Raw genomic sequence first — 25,096 nt, forward strand, 5'->3', positions numbered from 1 at the left:
AAAAAAAAAAATACTTACAGCGATTCATCAAGATGAATGTTGGAAAACTGAAAACCCATGAGAAAAAGAACAAGAAGAACCAGTAAATAAGAAACTGAAAATAATGATTCAAAACACTCCCTTTCATAAGAATGACTCTGGGGTTTTAAATACTTGTGGGATAGCAAGGCACCTCACCATCTCGAGTGTTTGGATAGACAAGCTGGGAAATTGACCAGTATGGGACAGGATCCACCATCCTAAGTGTCAGGATGCAGCGCATCCTTTTCCATGGAAAAATAGCCACATCCCAGAGGACTGAAACCTTTGGCAACTCAATGAAGTCAGGGTTATTTATTTTAGGTCTTTTCTATCTTCGAATAGAATGTTGCAAAAGCTTTTAGACTAGAATACAATCATCAGCTGAATTGGGAGATCATAGCATGCCCTTCATTGTGAATGTATTTGCAAGAAGTAAAATATTTATATATAAATGATATGCCCTAGAATAAGGTGTGAGAATTCAAGAGCAAAACATATAATAACAACGGTGTAGGAGGACCATCATAAATCAAGAGCTGCACAAAAGATAAATGTGGTATTCAATGGGGTAGCATATGAAGAGGGTTACTAGAGATGCTCTTGGAGAATTTTCAGTAAGCTGGTTACATGTAATTGAACCTTGCTGATGAATCCAAAGATAGTGAAAGGTCTTGCTTAATGATAGAGCAAAAAGACATTGGTTAAAGCTAAGAAAGATACATAGAAGCTAGTAATGCTAATTATATAGTTCATCATGATCTAATATGATGAGTCTCAAAACTAGATGGGAAAAAAAAAAAAATCTAAATATCAATATATGAGAGGAAAGTAAAAATGTAGATCAAGTTAGATTTTGCGAAAGAGTGAACCTAGAATTGGGGTATTTAATTTTTAGAGTTTGCCTTTAATAGTACTAGTAAAAGTGTAGATGAAATGCACATTTAGAAGAAGAAACATTTGCTTTTATTTATTCTACCAAAATAAACTAAATTCTATAAAATTTTCTCAAAAATTTTCTTAAACTATCTTTTTTTAGAGTCATGAAGCAATAAGCATCCTCTCAAATTCTCTTTAGGACTTGTACAATGATAGTATGTTATTTAAGAAAGGAGATCATATCCCAGATTTTTGGGAAGTTCCTGTTGGATCTGGTGGGATTGTCTCGAAGAAAGGGAGGGGAGCGAGGGAGGGAGCTTGAGTGGGAAAGGGAGAGTATAGGGGATCGACCCCAGCGAAACCCCGTGCTCTCTCTCTTTGGCTTCTGCTCCCTCCCTTTCTCCTGCCTTTGTTCTTTGATGATCTTGCTATATCTAGTTGGAACATCTCAAACAAGCCCTACACGATATGTTGCGTGTGATCCCAGAGAAAGGAAAGAAGAAAAGTCCTGAGTCTCCTGACATATTTTTGGTCCTTAATGTTTACCTTGCCTGATTATAAGGGTAACCAATTTCACTTTATTTTTTCCTTGATTGCAGAAAAGGGTAAGGACACAACCATCCTTTTAAAAAGTACCTAATCCTCATAATACCAAAAATTTGCTTAACCTTTTCTGCCTTTTAACAATCATTAACCTCACTCAAGTGCAGTTGAGCCTAAACTAAACAATTCTACCATCGATTCCCTCTTTATGCAGTTAGTTGCAAACTGAATATTAAAAAATGTATCTTGGAAGGTCAAATAACATTGATAACTTAAAATACATTCCAGAAAAATTGAAAAACCTAAGTGCTCTATATGTGATTAGTTTTCATCAATATATTTTTAAAATGGGATGTCATATTAGTTGTAGCTTAAGATATACTGATAATAGGTCGTAAGATTTGCTTTTGAATGGATTTGTTGTGCTGAAGATATTCTTTTTCTCCCTACATTTCCTGGGCTTTTGAATTTAGCGAATCCCCAAAATGCTTATCAAGAGATTAAGAAATTGTTTAAGGATGTGGCATTTGCAAAACAGCTATTTGGAGGTGATGCATGACAACAAAACCAAGGGATTAATCATCTATTTACATGATTCCCATGATTATGGTTGATATCATCTGCTACAAGATTTTGGACATGAAATTCAAAGCCCTTCTATTCTAGGACTTTTTCTTATAGGCTTTTCATAGATGTCAGATCTATGCTAGATACAGAAGGTTTGAACCCAATAATATGACATAGTCTGTATAGATTGTCATATTGTACAGGATGCATTAGTGAAAAGTGGAAACCTTGTCAATAAAGAGATCATTTTCTTAAGGAAATGCACATCTTTTTGTGTGCATCATGAGATAGTTTCTCACTAATCACTCAGTTCTGATTGCATCAGTTTATTCCTGAAAAAAAAAACCTACAATCGAGAAGCTAGATGAAGACTCTGCTTGCTTGTTAGTCATATCCAAAAAAAAAAAAAGGTTAGCTATTACATTTTCTAACCATCTTTCTAAATATTAACTTAAGTTTATTACATTTTGGTTTTATTTTTGTTAAGACATTGGTGTTTCTATGCAATGTGGTGAACAAATTACATCTCCTAAATCCTATGTTGATGAAACTAAACTCTAAAAAGTTTAATGTATAAGTACTTGGATACTATCCACCCCCTTGGCCCGATGCCTTCCGGGTTGAATCCTGCTGCATCATTATATAGGTTGAACATCAATAAACATATTATTTTGGTTGGTTGATTGGAGTTTTGAAAGCTTTGCCATACTAGGATAGATTTAATTCTACTTTCTCTAAACATTTCATGTATTCTATTATGTTATTCTGGTTTAGCCTTTCCGACCTATGTGTCTTTTATATTTCCAATTTTTAATTGTATCGAGTTACTAAGCCATGCCAATTTCTCAGGACAAAATATCAGAAGAATGTCGAAGCTTCGCATGGTAAAGGAAGTGGTCTGAAGCCAAACACAGTTCCAAATTGCATACGTTCAGAGAACTATGTCATTACATTTGAAGTTGAGGAAGAGAAGTATGAACATGATATCTATATATATATATACATACATACCCCCCCCCCCCCACCCACACATATGTATGTATGTATATCTGTATAGGTACATACGTATATATGTATATACATATATACGTATATACCTATACAGATATACGTACACACATACATACATACATACATACATATATATATATACATATATATATATATATACATATACGTATATATATGTATATATACGTATATATATGTATGTATGTATGTATGTATATATATATATATGTATGTATGTATGTATGTATATAACATTTCCCTGTCTTTTTTCTTTGTCCATTTTATTAAATACACATTGCCTGCTTTCTGATCCATTACATGAAAATAAATTTTCAGGTTTCCTTTATTCGGGAAGAAATATCAACTGAAATTTGCTAATGACATAACTTCTGAGACCCATTGCTTAGTCCACTTTCCAAGCCTAATCAGGTTAAATTTACGTCCTTTTTTTGTTTGCATTATGATTATTGGAAACCAGGATAGGTCTTCAAGATGTAGGTTAAAAGGATCTCATTGTGATAAAACCTAAATCAGGTTAGCTAGAGAAGCAGGTTTGGAATATGTGGAGATGCAAAATTTGACCGAGTTTTATGATGATAACAGGTGACACTATGTTATTTTCATCTTCTAATTTTTATCTGCAAGTTTTGTTTTGACTTGCATGAAAGCAGAATTTGGTATTGTGAATTTTGATGTTCAAGTCAAATCAATAGTTCAGCAAATCACGGTGATATTTTGATATTCTTTTATTTGAATGTTTGTTGTATGTTCTCAGATTTGATGCAAATTGAATGCTGATAAAATTATGGAGGTTGGCCATGTTCTTGCTAGTAAGGTTTAAAGCACATTAGGATTACTGAAACCTTTTGCAGCATATCATAGTTAAATACAATCTTGCTCCTGCTGCTCTACAAAGAAAATATGTAGGAGGGAGTTTAGGATAATTTACTCTACTGTGCCTAGTAAGCCAAGTATTGCCCATATCTTAAAAGCATAAGATCCTTCGCATCTAGGGGTGCAAATGGGATGGGTTGGACCAGGGCATGAGCGACCCAGGCCTGATCCAATCCCTTGTTCGGGTCTTGGTGTCGAACCTAGACCCAACCCAATAGAAGATTAGGTTGGGTCCATGACCAAAATTTTTGATCCAATCGGTCATTCCGGGTCAGGGCCATGTATAACCTTGCCCCAACCCAAAAAATTCGGATCCGGGTTGTATCCAGGTCGGGTCCAACCATCAAAGTCATAATTATTTCTTTTACTTGATTGAAAGAAAAAAATTTGAGTCAATTATATATAAAACAAGGTTTGCCATCTCGGTATCGGATCCCGTATCGATACCATCCTTTACAAATTATATACCTAAATTCCATTATATTTGGTTGCTAATAGTGTAATCAAATACAAACTCCAAAATCACATGGATTAATACATTTCAGACTTGTAGATTTTTCAAGACCAAGTTCTCTTTTTTTTTTTAATATAGTAATTTTATTTGTCACACTCATATATAGAGAAAGTGGTGAGCTAATGACAGGAGTGTCCCATGTGCATGGGGGATTTGAGCCATTAAGAAGACTAAATTCACAGAAGACAGTAACCGTACATGGCACACTCATATTCATATAAATAAGTAGGTTATTGATGGAATGGGCATTTCCTACATCTTCTTCTCTGTATAGCCAGTTGTCTGTTTGGCTAATTATGATGGCTGTTGTATAGCGCCTTCTAAATATCTTTATTTTCTATTTCCTTGTATTCTATTCCTATTTGTTCCTTTTTGTAACAGGGTTATGCACTCACTAAAGTTGTACTTAGGACCCATTGCTGGCTGAATAAAAGAAGTCTATGCCTTAGTAGAGACTGCATTAAATGCAGATGAATGTTTGTTAGATGTGTTGGGTTCCAGTTGCGCAGCAGAATGTGATTTTCAAAATTTTTGTAAGAAAGTTTAAACATTTAAAACAAGACAATCGGAACACAAACCCTCGGACTACCTTGTAGAGTTCAATCAAACAAATCAAGCATGCATACAAGGTACAAGTTATACCTTCTCGAAGATGATGATTCGGTGATAAGATGATCTCCACAAGACATCAAAGTAGATGTTCTCCAACGGTGATCCACATAGGATTGATTAGAGTCTTTCTTAATTTTGATGTAGTGCTGCAGCCTTCTTCATAAGTCACTATCAATTTTTCTTCTCAAGAATGGATTGCACCACAGCCTGATAGCCTTCGAATCTTCCATCAGAACCACACCACAAACCTTTTCTCAAAAGATTTGGACACCTTAATCTGATTTAGATATCCAACTCTTGAATAATCTAAATCTTAGAATTAGCAAACACTTGTCTTTCTTTTCCTCTTGATTTTTTTTTCTATTTTTCTTTCACTTTTTTCTTGTCTTTTTTTTTTAGATTTTTTCTCTCTTTTTCCTTTCAATCTCATGCCCAACTCACTAAGGAAATGCATGCCTATCCCAGAAAAGCGCCTCCTTTTTATAACAAACCAAGGGGCGCTAAACACCAACCTTTGGCATTTCATTTAACTCACGTGGTGCATGTTTTGGTTTCCACAAATAATTAAAGCACCGTATGATAGTTATGGCGTGGAAGAGCCTTCAAGCAGGACTCTACTTTAGCGCACAAATTCCTAAATGCCTTTTGATGGTGCATGGGATAAGGGGCGTGGGAGGATAAGGCAGAGACTTTTAAGAGGAGTAGCCTAGAAGGACCCTTCTTTCTGGGCGTTACTTAATGAGGATGTGTGCTTTTATTTTAACGTGGAGAATGGCGTGGAAGAGTTGGACTAGAATGAAACTCTTTCATTCTAATAAACCAAGCCACCTAGGAGTCCATAGGTTTAAACCTAATCTAATTAGGTTAAGGCATAAGGGTTAGGGTTAGCTCAAACAACTTTAGACTAAACTCGATTGCGAACTTGGGTTAATTCATGTGCTAGCATGTTAATTTAACCCATAGGATTTACAATAAATCTAATTAAGACCATGGTTAAATCTCTAAGTGTGTGACCCATTGGATTTCATGTCTAGCCAGTAGTGGACTAAGATTCATGACCTAACTAATCCAATTAGATTATGTCAGTCCAAATGTACCAATTAATCAGAACACTTTCTTTTCTCCCGCTCTTCTTCTCTCTCTTTTTTTTTTTTTTACGCGTCACTTCTTCCTTTTTCACTCCATTACTGATCTTTTTTCCTCTCTCTTCTTTTTTTTCTTTCTTTTTTTCTTTCTTTTTTTTTTTTTAAGGAATGGACGCCGAAGCAGTACGGATGCTCGCCAGGGGCCTCAAGGCTCACAAAAGAAAAGGCGCCGCGGCCTCTGGATCGGCAAAGAAGGCCAGAACGGGGGAGACGAGCTCGGCCACGCCTGCCCAGACGGCCCTCGCGGTCGACGTTCCTTCAGACGCCGAACCTCCGGCCCCTCGGGCTTCTTCAAGGAGTTCTCCCGCTGAGGTTCCTGCTTCGGGGGCCCACAGGGTGAGTAGCCGCCAAGCCGCCATCGAAGAGTCCCACGGTTCCGAGGAAGAGCCAGGGGAGAACCCCTTTAATGACAGGACCTGATAAAGCGGCTGGTCGACGGCTGCATCCTGCCCGACGTCGTCCAGAGGATCGTTCGCACCGATCCCGAATAGCGGATTTGGGACTCTTTAGGATCCTTTCTCGAGGTAAACAGGTTCACTTTCCTCCTTCCCTTCGCACCTTCATTTAATTAGCTTCTCGACTTTCGTTCTGACCTCCTAGCCGCCCTTGCAGATCGGACACCAGCTTCTTGCCAACATCGAGGCGACGAATCGGGCGAGGAGGGACGCCATCCAGGCGGAGGAGGGTTGCCGGGCCGAAGCCGCCCACCTCAAAGAAAAGGCTGTCGAAGTAGCCAACCTCCAAGAGGCCCTTGAGAAAGAAAAGCAGACCTCGGAGGAGATGGTGAGGAAGGCGGAGGCCGAGGTCGCAAATTTGACGGAGCAGATTCCGGTTCTGATCTCGGAGGCCAGGGTCTTAGCAGTGGAGGAGTTCAAGGCCTCTGCGGAGATGAGGGACCTGAACGTCAAGTTCGGCCAAGAAGCATTCATCAAAGGGTTCGAGCTTTGTCAAGAGAAGGTGGTCAAGAAATTTTTCGAGCTCGACCTCAGCTTCTTGGACGAGGCGTCTGAAGATGAAGCCGGGCTCTCTCCCACTGCCATTGCCACCGCAGCACCCCTTCCAAGAACACCGAGCTCCCCAACTCCTATTTCAGAGGTCTGAGACCTCTGACCTTGTATTTTTCTTTTATTGCAATTTTTCTTTTCCCTTTTGTCTTTAAGAAACATTCAATCAATAAAATTGGGTTCCTCCTTATGGAGGGCTTCTCCACTCTGCTCTCTCTTTTTTTTGTTTTTCTTTCTACAATGAGATGCACCTTGATGCTTTTGTCTCCCGATGGCAGTGTCCTGTCGAAGCGCTTCCCTTGCCACAGGGGATTCCGCTGAAGTCTACGATCTAACGTCTGAAGAAGAAAGTTCGTCATTTAACAAAAGGGGCGAAGGAGATGGAGGGCGAACTTCGCAAGTTGAGGGAGAGCCACTCTGAGGCCACCGCGGAGGCCGCCTACTTTCGAAACCTCCACGTGAAGGGGATCATGGAGTACAGCCGGAGGAAAGCGAACTTCGAGAAGGAGCTCGAGGAACATAAGAAGCGCGCTAGCGACCGATCTTGGGCCCAAGCTGCCAAGATCAGCTCTCTCAGAGTGGAGCTGTCGGCTGCGCAGGAGAGGATTAGCCAGTTGGAAGGAAGCTCGTCCCGACTTTCGACCCGAGCCGACTGCGATCGGGAATGGTCGAAGAAGCTCTCCGACCTTCAGCAACAGCTCCAGGATGTCGAGGCGAGCTATAACAAGTATTGGGCCGGTTGGTGCAAGCAGGTGGACGACTATAGGGGGAAGCTCAGGATGGCGACCGACGAGGTTGCCTGCCTTCAAAGGCAGCTAGCCGAAGGAGCTCAGTTTGCTCCTGTTCAGGATCCCGACGAACTCCAATCCCTGAGAAGAACCGTAGAAGAGCTATCTGTCGCCCTTGGGGAGGGGAAGGCCGAACTGCAGCAATTGAAGATCCAGCTGGTATACGAGCAGCAGGCGGTCAAGGACGCGGAGGCGGAATCCGAGGTCCTAAGAAAAGGCGTCGAGAGGCGGAGAACGAAAGCCCACGGCTTCATCGGAGATATATGGAGATGCTAATGAGGGAGAAAGAATTGGAAGAGGAAGTCGAGAGCTTAAAGCGCTCCCTAACAAGGATCGAAGCCGAAAGCTTGAAGTCGGAGGAAGCCGGGCCCCCTTAGGGCTGTTTTGCCTTTTGTCCTTCTATGTGTCTTCTTTTATTGTTGTTTGTTTGTTGTTGTTTCTTATTATTTATTTTTTTTTTCGGCCTTCCAGGCTCTGTAACGCACACTTTGCTAATGAAATGAAAAGAAGGTCTTTGTTACCTTACCCGTGCGTCGTGTTGAATTGTCGTTCGCCGGACTTCTTTCATTTTTGTCCCGTGCGATGTCGATGTTGTTCGAAGGTTCCTTGTTCATCTTTGTATTAGGTCGTCATTACCGAGTTTCTTGTGTTTTTGATTGGTTCGGCGTCGACACCGTTTGGAGGCTCCTAGCCATCGCCGTGTTGATTTGCCTTTTTGTTCGTGACCGTAGATCTTACTTTCTCTTCCTCCTTCATGGAGACGAGGTCCTTTGTGTCTTTAGTGTAGTTTGGCCTCCATTTTTCGTTAGGGTAGCCCGCCGCTATTCCTTCACATTTCTCTCCTTTTAGGCAAGGGTTCTCCCTAGCTTTTCACGGAGTCGCGGTAGCGTAGAAGGGCCGTCGAAGGGTTTTCTTCTTTCTTGTCGGGTCTCGAATGGTCGGACCTTAATTGGTGTCAGGATGGGGTTTTTTCCCTATTTCTGATGTGATCGGTTTCAGCTCAGGTTAGGACGAGGTTCTCCTTCTGTTCCTAACAGGGCTGCGGGGGCACGTATGGGCGCTGTATGGCCTCTCCCCCCATCCGGTCTGCAAGTAACCGGGCCTTCGACCTTGCTCATGTTAGGGCGAGGTTCTCCTCTTGTCCCTAACATGGTTGTGGGGACGCATATGGGCGCTGCGTGGCCTCTCCCCCCATCCGGTCTACAAATAACCGGGCCTTCGACCTTGCTCATGTTAGGACAAGGTTCTCCTCTTGTCCCTAACATGGTTGTGGGGGTGCATATGGGTGCTGTGTGGCCTCTCCCCCCATCCGGTCTACCAATAACTGGGCCTTCGACCTTGCTCATGTTAGGGCGAGGTTCTCCTCCTATCCCTAACATGGCTGTGGGGGCGCATATGGGCGCTGTGTGGCCTCTCCCCCCATCCGGTCTACATATAACCGGGCCTTCGACCTTGCTCATGTTAGGGCGAGGTTCTCCTCCTGTCCCTAACATGGCTGTGGGGGCGCATATGGGCGCTGTGTGGCCTCTCCCTCCATCCGGTCTAAAAATAATCGGACTTTCAATTTTGCCCACATTAGGGTTTGTTTTCATTGTCCGAAGGGGTCGTCCCCTGTCGTTACAAGTTCATGCCAAAAAGGGAAAGATGTGCAAGTCTGAAAGGAATCTTGATTTAAAGCGGGGTCGTTCGCAGTACATTTACAAGTTTTTCAAATCCCAGGGCTGTAGAAGGTCTGCTTCTTGTCAAGGTCCTCCAGAGACGGAGTTGATGATCCCAATTGGAGGCCGATCTCCGGGCTGCTCTTCCCTCCTCGGCGGCTCAGGCTGCGGCAGGGCCTTGGTCGATCCTCTTTACCCTCAGGCCGATGTCAAATGAACCTGTCGAGCGATCTCGTCTGATGAGCTCCTCGATTTCGTCTCGGAGCTGAATGCATTCCTTCGTGTCGTGGCCGTGGTCACGATGGTAGAGGCAGAACTTATTAGGATTGCGCTTCCTAGGGTGCGTACGCATCCTTTCTGGCCTTGGGAGCTGCTCTCTGACTTCCATCAGCACCTGGGTTTTCGATGCGTTGAGGGGGGCATAGCTGCGGAATCTCCCTAGGGGAGACCCCCGGCGGACTCGGCGCTCCGAGCTTCTCTGTCTGCGCACTCGGGGAGGAGTCTGGGAGCGCTTGTGCCCGGGGGGAGTCCGAGAACGCGGCCGAGCTTCTCTCGCCCCTTTCTCGACTGCGGGCTTACTCGAGTCTTCCGCCTGCCGCTCTCTCGTGGTCTCCTCGTCCTTCATCTTGAAGGCTTCTTCTGCTCGGGCGTACCCCTCGGCCTGAGCCAACAAATCAGCAAAATCCTGGGGTACTTCTTTTCCAGGGAGAATAGAAGGTCGTTCTTCTGAAGGCCACCTTTCAGAGCGGCCATCGCGACCGATTGGTCCAAGTTCCGGACCTCCAACGCGGCGATATTAAAACGGTTGACGTAAGCCCGAATGGACTCCCCCTCCCTCTGCTTGATGTTGATGAGGGACTCCGAACCCCTCCGGGGACGCCGGCTGCTAACAAAATGAGCCACAAACTGGTGGCTCATCTGATCAAAGGAAAAGATGATACCTGGCTTCAGCATCGAGTACCAATTTCTCGCCGCTCCCTTCAAGGTGGATGGGAAAGCTCGGCACAGGATGGCGTCGGGCGCGCCATGAAGCAGCATCATTGTCCGGAAGGCCTCCAGGTGGTCAACTGGGTCCGAAGTCCCGTCGTAGCTTTCAAACTGAGGGAGCTTGAAGTTCAGCGGGATCGGTTCCTGCATGATCATTTGAAAAAAGGGAGGGTCAGTGCAAATGTCCTCACCATAAGCGTGGGGAGCGTGGCGTTCTTCGATCAGTCGGTTCATCTCCTGGAGCCTCCGGTCCAGGAAATCCTCTCGACTACGGGTCTCGAGGATCTTCTGACAGAATGGAGGTAGAGATCTTCCAGGGGTGGAATCGTGATCTGACTGAGGGCTCTCCACCCTCGGATTCGTCTTTTCGGGAAAGACGGGGCGGCTGGCCCAAGTGGCCCGTCCTACCGTCGGATTTTGGAGTTCTGGCGATGCTCTCTCCAGTCGCACTGATGCCTGCGGCTGCTGCTGCTGTTGTATGGCCTGCACAGCTTCAGTGAGGCCTCTGACCTGCTGCACCAGTAGGTCGAATTGCTCCGCACCAACCGCCGTTGCCGGAGGAGGGGGAGGAGACTGGGAAACTGGAGGTGAGGTCGGAGCCTGAGATCTGGTCGCGGAGGCCGTGGATCGCCGCGTGGATGCTTTGCGGGGAGGCATCGGGCGAAGACCTAGTGGGGGAAGGAGGAGAGGACGTCGGAAAAGATGACCGGAGACGGTCCCGTTGAGCGCTCCTTTAAGAACAAGGGTACTGCGAAGACACAGGCCCCTTCCTCTAGCGCCAATCCTGTTGGTGCAAAAATCCGCCTGCGTCGGAGAAGCTGGAGTCGAGAGAGTCGCGGTCGCCGCCGGGACCTGCAAAGGAAGTCTAAATCGGAGTTGGGGTTGCTCCGGCAAGATCCTCCGACGCTCAAGTCAGTTCTCTGCCTCAACAAGAATGGAGTGCTCGAACGAAAATTTTAGCAGAGTTTTGGGATAGAAATTAGAGCTTAGAGAATAACGTATCTGGGGTCCCCCTTTTATAAGCGGAGGGTGCAACAGACTGATAGTGATGTTTGTAACCGTCTGGCAGTGGGCCGCTCGGGGTCAGGAGGAGTTTGTTGTGAAGAGTAGTGGAGTGGAATCGTGGCCATCATCGGGATCTGCCACGTGGAGTCTGTTGCGGGGAGTGGAGCGGCGTCCGTTGTCGCGACTTGCCAGAGGGTGGAGGAGCCGTGCGGTATCCGTCGCAGGAAGTGGAGCAGAGTCGTGGCCATTACTGTGGTCTACCAGGGAGTGATGGAGCCACGTGGGATCCGTCGCAGGAAGTGGAGCAGAGTCGTGGCCGTTACTGCGGCCTGCCAGGGAGTGATGGAGCCGCGTGGGATCCGTCGCAGGAGGTGGAGCAGAGTCGTGGCCATTACTGTGGCCTGCCAGGGGGTCCGGGCCTGTCGGCCGAAGTTCGGTTGAGGTGCCTGGCGGAGAGAGGTAGCCATCCATCTGAGAGGAGCTCGGATGTAGCAAATCCTGTTGGGTGCCTTGGGCGTTAAGGCTGCAGGCGAGGACCACTTGCCGTAGGAGCTCGATCAGAGGCTTTCCGCAGATGCAGTCCGGTTTCGCGCAGACTTCGGCAGAGGGTCGACCGGCGGTGGATGTCGGATGGTGCTGGAGAGTTCATCCGCCGGAGGGGTCCAGCTACTGGATTCCGTGAGCACGGCATTTGCCTGCTTATAGAAGTTCGGTCGGAGTCCGATCTCCGTAGAAGCCCGGATGGGGATCATTTGTCGAGGAGTCTCGGCCAAGACCTGTCTGCAACAGAAATCCGAAAGGAATTCGTCCATAATGGAAGCTCGGGTGAAGGCTTACGGTGGGAATCCGGCACGGACCGCTCGTGGTAGAAATTTGAAGTAGATCGTTTGTAGCGGAAACTCGGAGTGGGTTGCTTGCAGTAGAAGCTCGGAGTCTGGCCTTTGTAGGAGTTCGGGGTGAGATCTACCTGCAACAGGAATTTAGGGCGGAAGTCCGGCTCCCGTGGGAGCCCGGACGAAGTCTACCTGCAGTTGGAGTCGGGGGCGAAGTCCAGCTCCCGTAGGAGTCCGGATGAAGTCTTCCTGCAGTTGAAGTCGGGGATGAAGTCCGGCTCTCGTAGGAGTCCGGATGAAGTTTTCCTGCAGCCGGAGTTGGAGATGAAGTCCGGCTCCCGTAGGAGTCCGGATGAAGTCTACCTGCAGTTGGAGTTGGGGACGAAGTCCGGCTCCCGTAGGAGTCCGGACGAAGTCTTCCTGCAGTCGGAGTCGGGGACGAAGTCCGGCTCCCGTAGGAGTCCGGATGAAGTCTACCTGCAGTTGAAGTCGGGGACGAAGTCCGGCTCCTGTAGGAGTCCGGATGAAGTCTTCCTGCAGTTGAAGTCAGGGACGAAGTCCGGCTCTCGTAGGAGTCCGATGAAGTCTTCCTGCAGTCGGAGTCGGGGACGAAGTCCGGCTCCCGTAGGAGTCCGGATGAAGTCTACCTGCAGTTGGAGTTGGGGACGAAGTCCGGCTCCCGTAGGAGTCCGGGCGAAGTCTTCCTGTAGCCGGAGTAGGGGACGAAGTCCGGCTCCCGTAGGAGTTCGGATGAAGTCTACCTGCAGTTGAAGTCGGGGACGAAGTCTGGCTCCCGTAGGAGTCCGGATGAAGTCTACCTGCAGTTGGAGTTGGAGACGAAGTCCGGCTCCCGTAGGAGTTCGGATGAAGTCTACCTGCAATTAAAGTCGGAGACGAAGTCCGGCTCCCGTAGGAGTCTGGATGCAGTCTAGAAGGTGTTGGGAATAGTGTCCCAAAGCCAATCGTCAGCCTGTTGACGGTTGTGCTCCTTTTGTATTAGTACATGAATTATAAATAAATAAAAATTATTTTAGTATTTTTTCATCACAAATATTTCATCTTCTAATGAACTCCTGTGTTGTGGTGAAGTCCTTAGGACTATTTAGACTCGACAAAGGAGGATTTGTCGCTTAGTCCTTAAACATGTTCGCGACCAAATGATACATTGTTACCAAGGACGACAACGTTTATCGAGCATAGGTCGTTGTGTGCCATATGGGTTGGTTGTCCTCATAACCAAAGAGTGTGGAGACACTCCTATGGCATACAGGTGAGATGTAATGGTACATCTGCACTGAACGTGACCAACTCCGGAGCTATTTCTGCTGTCAAGATTTGCTCCGATGGGATATGGGTATAAATGTCCCTCCGACCTGAGACCGCCACGGTGACTTGCAAGCAACTCACTGCACTTAGGCACTGGACTACCTGAATTTCTAATTCAGTGACGGAAGGTTGCTGGGTGTAGTCAAGTACTTGACTTGTCGGTGCGTGTGTCAAGATGGGATTGACCACTCCAGTTTAGGAGCTGTGTACAGTCGTGTTTCAATTTAGCAAAACCTTGGCCAGGGTAGTCCTAGTGAGGAGTCACAGGACAATTGAGTTGAGCACGATTCGGATGATATCATCAGGGTTGACAGTTTAACCCTGAGTCGTCCTAAACACGGGTCAAAAGGGATGAATTATACGGTAACCATATTCACGTAGGTTCTGAATGTTGCGATTGCGATTATTCGACCTATCCGATCGTCGGGTACCATTGCTAGATGGTCACTTCGATTAGTACAGGAATTGATTCCTGTGCTACCGGTTTAGGTTCGAACCTGCGGGGTTACACACATTAGAGGTTCCTTTCTGATCTGATGGCTGATTATGAGTCTTATCTATCTGGGACTCTATGATTGAGAATTAAGATTCTCTAATCATGAGTTCCACATATTTTGGGTACCGGGGTCAAAATTTTGAATTTCAAATTTTGAATTTGAAATTTGAACTCTTTGATCAGGGTTTCATATCAATGGTCTCTGATGCCTGATTGCCCATTGGATTTGAACTCAATATTTATGAGAGGTTTAATTAGTGATTTAATCACTAATTAACTCAATTTGATTGAGTAATTATTTTTGGATCAAGTCCAATTGAATTGGATTCAGTTTGGATTGACCCGATTAGGTTAAATGTTGACCTAATCGCTAAGGTGGTTTAGTCCCTGATTTGATCAGGGGTTAGGTTTAGTTAATTCCTGATTTGATTAGGATTTTATTGAGCCTAATTAAGCCTAATTATGTTGGGTTTAATCTGGTCTAATTGTGCTTAACCTATTTTAAACTAGGTTGGCTCAATTTGAATCAAACCACCTTGTTTTAAATTCCCTGCGATACCCAACTTCCTTGCACCCATTTGAATTCACGAGAAGAAAACTTCTCGTGAAATTTTTCTCACGCAAAACCCTTCCCCACGCCCTCATTTGTGCGCCATATGGATGGATAAAATAATTAGTTAGCCATTCAAATTCAAAGCATGTTTGAATTTGAATGGATAACTTATCACTTGCCCTTTCATCCTTATCCATTTTGTACGCCACATTACTTACACGAGAAAAGGTTTCTCGTGAAATATTTTCCACGCACAAAGAGCCACGCCCCTTCTCTTCTCACGCCCAAAAGGATAGGGATAAGTTGGTTTTCGTTTGAATTCAAATTTGATTTGAATTCAAATGTGTAACCTCTTGTCTTTATCCTCTCACGCGGATAAGACACGTTCGACGTTGTTTTAAAAAGAGGAGAAAAATGGGACGTGCGTAAAAATTTTAAGAGAGAAACTTTGGGGCGTGAGGAAGGCTTCTGCGCAAGGTGAAGGTCCAAAACCTTCCGAGAGAAAAAGAAAGAAAAGAGAGAAAATTGAGCGCAGGATTTTTGGTATGTACCCTAGGGTTTCTACCTAGGGTTCGGGAAGTGAGATTGGTGTGCCACGAGTGTCGTGAGTCCACCAAATTTCAGAGAGAGATCCATCAGCCTCTCAAGCAACTGTGCAGACGATTCGGAGCGTCCGAGAAGTCGGCACACATCGATCGAAGGAGTTCGATCAACATCTGCCATCAAAAGGGTGAAATCACGAACTAGTATTCGTGAGGAGCTGATCAGACGGAAGCTTCGTGTGGACGATCCGCAGAGGCCAGACATTTGTGTGGCTGCGACGTGACGATCAGAGCCCCCGACGGTGATCAGATTGCGGTGATCGACTATCCGCAAAAAGGTGATGTGTTCTGAACACAGTACTGTAAAACGTTTACTGATTCAAATTTGAATTTCAAATTTAAATGCATGCTGTTGTATCATATTTAGATCCTAGTGTAGGGTTAATTAGTATTAATTAATGAGATTAATTAATAATTCCGCTGTAAAATAGTAATTTTGAAAAAGTTTTAAAATTACCATTTTGCCCCTGCACTAAATTTTCGCTTCAAATGGTATCAGAGCCAGGTTCTAGAATATGATATACATATGCATGCGTAGATTAAGGTGTAATCTATAAGTTTAAATTTGAAATTCAAAATTCAAAATTCGAAATTCAAAAAGATTTGAAATTTGAAATTTGAAATTTGAAATTTGTTAGAAGTTTCAAATTTGAAATTCAAAATTTGAAATTTGAAATTTGGTTGAAATCTCAAATTTGAAATTTGAAATTTGAAATTTGAAATTTGAAATTTGAAATTTGAAATTTGAAATTCGAAATTTGAAATTCAAAATTCAAAATTTGAAATTTGGTTGAAATCTCAAATTTGAAATTTGAAATTCGAAATTTGAAATTTGAAATTCAAAATTCAAAATTTAAAATTCAAAGATTGGAAATTCGAAATTTGAAATTTGGTTGAAATCTCAAATTTGAAATTTAAAATTTGAAATTTGAAATTTGAAATTTGAAATTCAAAATTTAAATTTTGAAATTGGTATATTTAGATATACTTGATCCAAGGAGCAAGTAATCTAATTGGGTTGGTTGCCATGGCCGTCCGGTCATAGGAGAAAAGTAGGGTTTAAAGGCCCTCTCTTCCCATTCGATGGGGTCTCCTATGGCGGTAGGGGTGCCGATGCAATTATATCCCATGCCGATGAAGCTGCGAAAGGATTTAATTAAGAAATTTATCATGAATGTGTTAGATTAGATCTAAAAGAAAATTTATGATTTATTTTGAGTTATTTTCTGTTATGAAATGAACAATAGAATTGCTGTTTATGAAATGTGCTGACCCGTTTGTGAAATGAGTTAACACATTTGGTGAACAGAAAATAAAATCTTTCAAATTTGAAAATTATTTTCGAAATGTCAAACCCTGACCCATCAGCCCAAGTACTTAATTAAAAGAATTAAGTGTTGTCTAGTAGGTCTAGAATTATAAATTAAGACCTAAGATAATTGCATAAACTTGTGGGTCAATGGGTTAGATGAATTAGGTCCATAATTGGGTTAGACCTAAGGTTAGTTTAAAAAATGGACTAAATGGAGTAATTGGTCAAATCTAATCAAAAGTTGAATTAGATTAGGTCAAGGATACTCTAGACTCAACTTCAATAGTTGTAGTTGAATGGGTCCATGTCTTTAACTAGACCAAGATGGACTTAATTCATGGCTACGCGGTGGAGCCCTATTTACTAAGTTGATCAAAATTAAAACTAATGAACTGGTTGGTGTCTAAGGTAAGTTCGGCAGTTTTGACCAGTGGTTCTTAAGCGGGAGCTACTCGCATTGATTCGATCATTGACGAGTTAATGGCAAATCCCCACCACTGATCTCACTTACCTGGCCAATCTGGTAAGTTAGATTTTGATTAGATCACTTGGTGATTAGAGCTCACCCATGTCATTAGGTAAATCAGTGTGACTGATTTAGGTACTCCTAATGCCAGCTTTAATTAATTTTTTTTTTTAATCTGACTTGATGAAGTCAGTGGGAGGATTGAAATTGGCTGGATGATATCTTCTCTACTATTCTTTAATAAAATCCTCAAAATTATTAGGTCCCTAAAATGATTAAGTTATAATGATAACTAAGTCATAGCCTCCCATTAAGTGAATGATAATGAGTCCATTAGTTCAATGATCATTGGAGGCCCAAAGGCCTGGTGCTCATTGGCTAATGGAATTATTATTCATAATATGATAATTTGATTGAGTCTTTCTGATGGTGGTTAGGTTGGCTGGCCAAAGTCGGGCCTGATCATTTATTGGTCTGATTCACTAAATTAAGTCATGTTAATGGTTGGACCTAACCAGATCTTTTCAGTGGAGGCCAAAGCCTACTGATTAGGTTCTGGGGCAAAAATCAATTACTAGAAGTTGTTTAGAGAAACAACTGGTTAAGAACCTACCCATAGATGCACATGGGTTGACCAACCAAAGTTGGGCTCGTGTGTAGTCTGTGTGGATTCTAGTACCCATTAAGGAATTAAAGTAATTCCTCGAATTGGAGGATGAGGCTACCAGTTCGTAAAAATATTGGGAAAAACTTTAGACTAAAATCCAAGTCTTTAGTATTAATTTATGTACTAATAGAGGTCTCGTTTTCCTTTAAGCAGCTATGGCCACTGCCCTGTCGCTCCGGTCATTATTAGATAATGACAAGCTCATGGGACTCAATTTCGATAGCTGGTATCGAAAATTGAAAATCGTCCTTGAGCATGAGCGGATCCTTTATGTAGTAACGGATCCAGCATCTGAGGAGCCAGCTCCGAACGCTAGTAAGGCGATCCGAGACACTTACTTGAAGTGGCTCAATGACCGCACCACCGTTCGATGTATTATGCTGGCAGCAATGAATGACGAGTTCAGCCGAAGGTTTGAGAACGCCCAGCCACAGGAGATGCTTCAAATGTTGAATGACTCCTTTGGCACGCCTGACGACGTTGAAAGGCACAAAATTAGTTGTGCCATTTTCAATGCTCGGATGAGGGATGGGGCCTCAGTCACTGATCATGTACTGTACATGATCGAGATGATTGAGCGCCTAAGCAAATTGGGCTTTCCTCTGCACGAGCAGCTCGGTAAGGATGCGATCCTTAATTCCTTGCCCAAGTCCTTCCTCCCATTCCTTACTCATTTTCGAATGACAAAGCCTGCAGTAAATTACCATGGATTGTTGGGGTTGCTGCAGAACTTTGAGAAGGATCACTAACTCCATAAGAGTCGGTGAATGTAGTGGGAGGGTCTTCTTCTCGTCGTCAACCCTTTGGGAAGGGGAAGAAGAACAAGAAGAAGAAAAATAAGAAGGTGCAATCTCATGCTGGGACAGTAGCACGGGGTCAGACCAAGAAGCGCAAGCACGACCAGAGCCAGGCGGAGTGCTTCTTTTGCAAGAAGCACGGGCATTGGAAGAGGAACTGTCCTCGATACATTGCCTCCCTGGACCCGAACAGGCCAAAGAAGAAGCAAGGTAATTATATGATAACTCCTTGCAACTTTTCGATTTGTGATACTACTGCCTGGGTATTGGATACCGGAAACCCTTATCATATTTGTAATTCGTGCAGGGTCTGCAGGTCAGTAGGAGATTTGATGAAGGCGAGAGGTTCCTGAATGTTGGAGATGGAAGCAAAGTTCCAGTTCTAGCTTTAGGAATCATGAGTCTTGTAATCAATTCTCGTAATGTAATTCTGAGTGAATGTCATTATTGTCCAAGTTTTTTATTAAATATTGTTTCTGTAGGCCTTTTGGTCATGTACGGTTATGATTTTTTAATAAAAAAAAATATTTGCAATATCATTTTGAATGGTGTTACAATATTTGTTGGACAATTAAATAATAGAATTTACTTACTATCACAGCCTGTTAATGTGGTTCAAAAATTCGGTAAACGCTCTAGAATAGATAATGTGTCAGAAGTCTACCTTTGGCACTGTAGGCTAGGTCATATCAATAAGAACAGGATAAACAGGTTGGCTCAAGAAGGAATTCTTGAAGTTAGTGATTGTGAATCACTTCCAACCTGTGAGTCCTGTCTTCTTGGGAAGATGATCAAGTCACCTTTTACTGGAAAAGGTGAGCGAGCCAGTGAACTCTTAGGTCTAGTACATTCTGATGTATGTGGACCCATGAGCTCAAGTGCAAGAGGTGGATTTTTCTACTTCATAACCTTCACAGACGACCTATCTAGGTATGGGTATGTCTATTTAATGAAGCATAAGTCGGAATCATTTGAAATGTTCAAACTATTCCGAAATGAGGTAGAAAAACAAACTGGGAAGTGTATTAAAACTCTTCGATCTGATTGAGGAGGTGAATACCTTTCCAATGAGTTTCTGACGTATCTAGGGGAGAATGGGATTCTCTCTCAGTGGACTCCTTCTGGAACACCACAGCATAATGGTGTGTCTGAAAGGAGAAATCGGACCCTGTTAGACATGGTTCGATCCATGATGGGGTTTGCTGGTCTGCCGATCTCCCTCTGGGGATATGCGCTCGAATCGGCTTGTTACCTTCTAAATAGAGTTCCGAGTAAGTCTGTAGCCAAAACGCCATATGAGATATGGATAGGACATAAGCCAGTACTCTCGCACCTTAGGGTTTGGGGGTGTCCGACTTATGTTAAACGTTTAATTACAGACAAGCTTGGACCTAGGTCTGACAAGTGTAATTTTATAGGATACCCAAAAGAGACCAAAGGGTATTATTTCTACCTTGCTGATGAGCAAAAGGTGTTTGTCAGCCTTAAGGCAATCTTTTTAGAAAAGGAGTTCCTTAGTGAAGGAACTGTTGCCTCTAAAGTCGAACTTGACGAAGTTCGACAGGTGGAAAAACCGACACATGTTACTGAACCTGAACCGGATTTGATTAGATCAGATCCGGAGCTCATTGATTATGCACCCTTAAGGCGGTCTAGTAGAGTACCACATCAACCGGACAGATACTATGGTTTCTTGGTCCGGGATGGTGATCCTGTCGAACTTGATGAAAACGATGAGGATCCGATCACCTACATGGATGCAATGCAGAGACCTGACTCTGAGAAATGGCTAGAGGTCATGAAATCCGAAATGGAGTCCATGAAGGTTAACGATGTGTGGACATTGGTTGACCCACCCGAAGGAGTAAAACCCATAGGGTGTAAGTGGGTCTTCAAAAGGAAGAGGGGCGCAGACGGAAAGGTGGAGACCTATAAAGCCCATCTGGTTGCCAAGGGATATCGTCAACGTTATGGTATAGACTATGACGAGACGTTTTCTCCTGTGGCAATGCTCAAATCCATTCGGATTATGCTTGCGATAGCTGCCCATCTGGACTATGAAATCTGGCAGATGGATGTGAAGACAGCTTTCCTAAACGGAAAGCTGGACGAAGAGGTGTATATGATACAACCTGAAGGGTTCACATCCACAGATGAGTCTAAGGTGTGCAAGCTACAGAGGTCCATTTATGGACTTAAGCAGGCATCTCGGAGTTGGAACATACGTTTTGATAGGACGATCAAAACGTATGGCTTCGTTAAGAACGGAGAAGAGCCCTGCATTTATAAGTGGGCTAATGGTCCAGTAGTAGTTTTTCTTGTATTGTATGTGGATGACATTCTCTTAATCGGGAATGATGTCACTGCATTACAGGAAATAAAGATTTGGCTATCATCACAGTTCTCCATGAAGGATCTGGGAGAAGCTTCCTACATCCTAGGGATGAGGATCTATAGGGATAGATCCAAAAAGTTGCTTGGCTTATCCCAGTCCACGTACATTGATACTATGCTGAAAAGGTTCAGCATGGAAAATTCCAAGAAAGGCTATCTACCGATAGGCCATGAAATTTTTCTCTCGAAGAGGGATTGTCCGACAACACCTCAAGAGAGAGAGCGTATGGGTAGGATTCCATATGCTTCGGCAGTGGGATCTATCATGTACGCCATGACATGTACACGACCAGATGTGGCATACTCACTAGGGGTAGTGAGTAGATATCAATCTGATCCAGGAGAGAATCACTGGAAGGTTGTTAAAACCATCCTGAAGATTTAAGAAATACTAAGGACCAGTGGCTTATATATGGTGAATCGGACTTGAGACTTATAGGGTTTACAGACTCTAGTTTCCAATCTGATCGCGATGATAGCAAGAGTGTGTCAGGATTTATTTTTACCCTTAATGGTGGGGCTGTCTGCTGGAAGAGTTCCAAGCAGCACACTGTGGCTGATTCAGTATGTTGTAGTTAGTAATCCTTAATAATAATTTTTGTTAATTAAATGTTGATTATATTGATTGAATGTGTTTGAAATACTCTTTTCTTGTTATCTGTAAAATAGCAATGTTTTAAAATAAAATTATAATTTTAATAAATGGTTCCCCGACATCGAAAAATGAAAATTCTTGGTTCTGCCTTCGGTTATGACTATATTTGCAACCTGATTATATATGGGTTGCTTATGGATCAAGGGTTGCATTTATACAACTTGAATTTAACCTGATTCGGAGTTGATCCAGCTTGACTGATTGCTATCCCCTGTTCCTGTTATAGTGGGGATGGTGGGATAAGGATGGACATAGCATGGTTAAGTTCAAAATGCTTACCAAGCTTTTCTCAATAAAGAAAGTATGATTAGATAGAGCGATAAGGATGATCTAAATACGACACATTGTTGGATTAGGTCAAACCAGAGTTTGTACTCCCCATACCTGTTTAGGTCTACCTTAATCACACTTATAACAATGTGATCCGACATGGAGATATAATGACAACAATACATTAGTAGACCCTTGGTGAGCTAAATCAGCAATCTCTCTCGTTCATGCATAATGATTTGTATCATTTCAATCTCTCATCAATCTTGTGTTCTTGCATTGTCGTTGGCAAATTAGTAATTTCCTAACTTATAACTGTGAATTTTATGGCCACTGGTGCCTTGGATCACGTCGCATGTACCCTTGTTCTTGAAGGAGTGCTCAACGGGACTGCCTCCAGTCATCTCCTCCAACATCCTCCTCTCCTCCTATTAGATCTTCACCTGATGCCTCCCCGAAAGGCATCCACCAGACGATCCACGGCCTTTGCGGCCAGATTTCAGGCTCCGGCCTCGCCTCCAATTTCTCAGGATCCTCCTCCGGCAACGGCGGTCGGTATGGAGCAGTTCGACCTGCTGGTTTAGCAGATCAGAGGCCTCACTAAAGCAGTGCAGGCCATGCAGCAGCAGCAGCAACAGCCGCAGGTGTCAGTGTGGTTGGAAAGAGCATCGTCGGAGCTCCAAGATCCGACAGTAGGACGGGTCACTTGGGCCAGTCGTCCTGTCTTCCCCGACAAGGGGAATCCGAGGGTGGAGAGTCTCCGGTCTGATCACGATTCCACTCCCAGAGGATCCCTACCTCTACTCTACCAGAAGACCCTCGAGACTCGCAGTCGAGAGGACCTCCTGGATCGAAGGCTCCAGGAGATGAACCGACGGATCGAAGAGCTCCGCCACGCTCCCCCTACTTATGGTGAGGACATCTGCACTGACCCTCCTTTCTCTCAAATGATCTTGCAGGAACCGATCCCGCCAAACTTCAAGCTCCCCCAATTCGAAAGCTACGACGGAACTTCGGATCCGATTGACCACCTGGAGGCCTTTCGGACAATGATACTGCTCCATGGCGCGCCAGACGCCATCCTGTGCCGAGCTTTCCCATCCACTCTGAAGGGAGCAGCAAGGAACTGGTACTCAGCGTTGAAGCCGGGTACTATCTTCTCCTTTGACCAGATGAGTCACCAGTTTGCGGCTCATTTTGTTAGCAGCCGGCATCCCCGGAGAGGCTCGGAGTCCCTCATCAACATCAAGCAAAGGGAGGGGGAATCCATCCGAGCTTACGTCAACTGTTTCAACGTCGTCACATTGGAGGTCTGGAACTTGGACCAATCAATCACGATGGCCGCCCTGAAGGGCGGTCTTCAGAAGAACGATCTTTTGTTTTTTCTGAAAAAGAAGTATCCTAAGGACTTTGCTGATTTGCTGGCTCGGGCCGAAGGATATGCCCAAGCAGAAGAAGCCTTCAAGATGAAGGACGAGGAGACCGCGAAGGAGCGGCAGGCTGGAGACTTAAGCAAGCCCGCAGTTGAAAAAGGGCCGAGTGAAGCTCGGCCGCGTTCTCGAACTCTTTCCGGACACAGGCGTGTTCGGACTCCTCTCCGAGCTCGTAAGCAGAGAAGCCCGGACCACAGAGTTCGGCGGAGCTCTCCCCCCGAAAGATTTCACAGTTATGCCCCTCTCAACGCATCGAAAACTCAAGTGCTGATGGAGGTTAGGGAGCAGTTGCCAAGGCCGGAAAGGATGCGCTCGCACCCCGGAAAGCGCAACCCGAACAAATTCTACCTCTATCATCGTGATCACGGCCACGATACGGAAGAATGCATTCAGCTCCGAGACGAAATCGAGGAGCTCATCAGGCGAGGTCGGCTCGACAAATTCATTCGACGCCGATCTGAAGGTAGGGAAGATCGGCCTAGGGCCGTGCCGCAGCCGGAGCCGTCAAGGAGGGAGGAGCAACCTGAAGATCGGCCTCCGATTGGGATTATCAACTCCATCTCAGGAGGACCCCGACGAGGAGCAGACCTTCCGCGGCTATAGGGTTCGAAAAATCTACGAATGTATTACCAACAACTTTGCCCTAAATAAAAATTTCTTTCATATTCGCGTATTTTTTCTTTTAGCATAAGCTTATAACGACAGGAAGTAACTCTCCCATACAAATGAAATTAAGCGTGTTAGGAACAGGAGGAGAACCTCGTCCTAACATGAACAAAGACGAAGGCCCGATTTCTTAAAGACCGGATGGGGGAAGAGGCTCTTGCAACGGCCCTTATGTGCCCCCACAGCCTTGTTAGGAACAGGAGGAGAACCTCATCCTAACATGAGCAAAGACGAAGGTCCGGCTTCTTAAAGACCGGATGGGGGGAGAGGCCCTTGCAACGGCCCTTATGTGCCCCCACAGTCTTGTTAGGAATAGAAGGAGAACCTCGTCTTAAGATGAGCAAAATCGAAAGCCCAGTCTCTTAAAGACCGGACGGGGGGAGAGGCCCTTGCAACGGCCCTTATGTGCCCCCATAGCCTTGTTAGGAACAGGAGGAGAACCTCGTCCTAACATGAGCAAAGTCGAAGGTCCGGTCTCTTAAAGACCGGATGGGGGGAGAGGCCCTTGCAACGGTTCTTATGTGCCCCCACAGTCTTGTTAGGAACAGGAGGAGAATCTCGTCCTAACATGAGCAAAGTCGAAGGCCCGATTACTTAAAGACCGGATGGAGGGAGAGGTCCTGGCAGCGGTCCTTGCGTGCCCCCACAATCCTGTTAGGAACAGAAGGAGAACCTCGTCCTAATATGAGCTGAAACTGACTGTCGGGAACAAGAGGAGAACCTCATCCTGACACAAACAAAGGCTCGGTCGATCAAGACCGGACAAGGAGGAAAGCCTCCTCGACGGCCCCTCTACACTCTCACGATCCCGTCAAGAGCAGAGGGAAGACCCTCACTCGAACACAGAAGAAAAGGAGAGATGAAAAGAGAAAATGACGAACTATGCCAGCGATAAGTGAAAAATGAACTACATCAAAGGCACAAGGGACCTCGTCTCAACGAGGAAGAAAACTCTTGTCGAAACTCTCCAGTCCCTAAGGGCGAATCAATATAGCGACGAT

General features: G+C 44.6%; 2 protein-coding genes across 2 annotated transcripts in view; both read left to right on the top strand.

The window, feature by feature from the left end:
* Nucleotides 1-2,827: 2,827 nt before the first annotated feature.
* Nucleotides 2,828-25,096, top strand: part of LOC140859195 (mRNA cap guanine-N(7) methyltransferase 2-like) — a 36,126-nt gene continuing 13,857 nt past the window's right edge. Inside the window, exons 1-3 of the mRNA XM_073260828.1 lie at nt 2,828-2,979; nt 3,355-3,447; nt 3,553-3,621. Of these exons, the coding sequence (XP_073116929.1) occupies nt 3,587-3,621 (35 nt within the window). The 5' untranslated portion in view covers nt 2,828-2,979; nt 3,355-3,447; nt 3,553-3,586. The remainder of the gene's footprint in view (nt 2,980-3,354; nt 3,448-3,552; nt 3,622-25,096) is intronic.
* LOC140859237 (uncharacterized) lies at nt 6,295-9,133 on the top strand. Its single transcript, XM_073260913.1, has 2 exons — nt 6,295-6,707; nt 6,796-9,133. The coding sequence occupies exon 2, from the start codon at nt 7,568-7,570 to the stop codon at nt 8,249-8,251; it is 684 nt and encodes a 227-aa protein (XP_073117014.1). The 5' UTR covers nt 6,295-6,707; nt 6,796-7,567; the 3' UTR covers nt 8,252-9,133.

This window comes from Elaeis guineensis, chromosome 7 (genome assembly GCF_000442705.2).
Source record: "Elaeis guineensis isolate ETL-2024a chromosome 7, EG11, whole genome shotgun sequence".
Classification (NCBI taxonomy): domain Eukaryota; kingdom Viridiplantae; phylum Streptophyta; class Magnoliopsida; order Arecales; family Arecaceae; genus Elaeis; species Elaeis guineensis.

Bases quoted from the DNA above. Each gene is read 5' to 3' on its own strand.
- LOC140859237 (XM_073260913.1), top strand. From the start codon at position 7,568: ATGGAGGGCGAACTTCGCAAGTTGAGGGAGAGCCACTCTGAGGCCACC.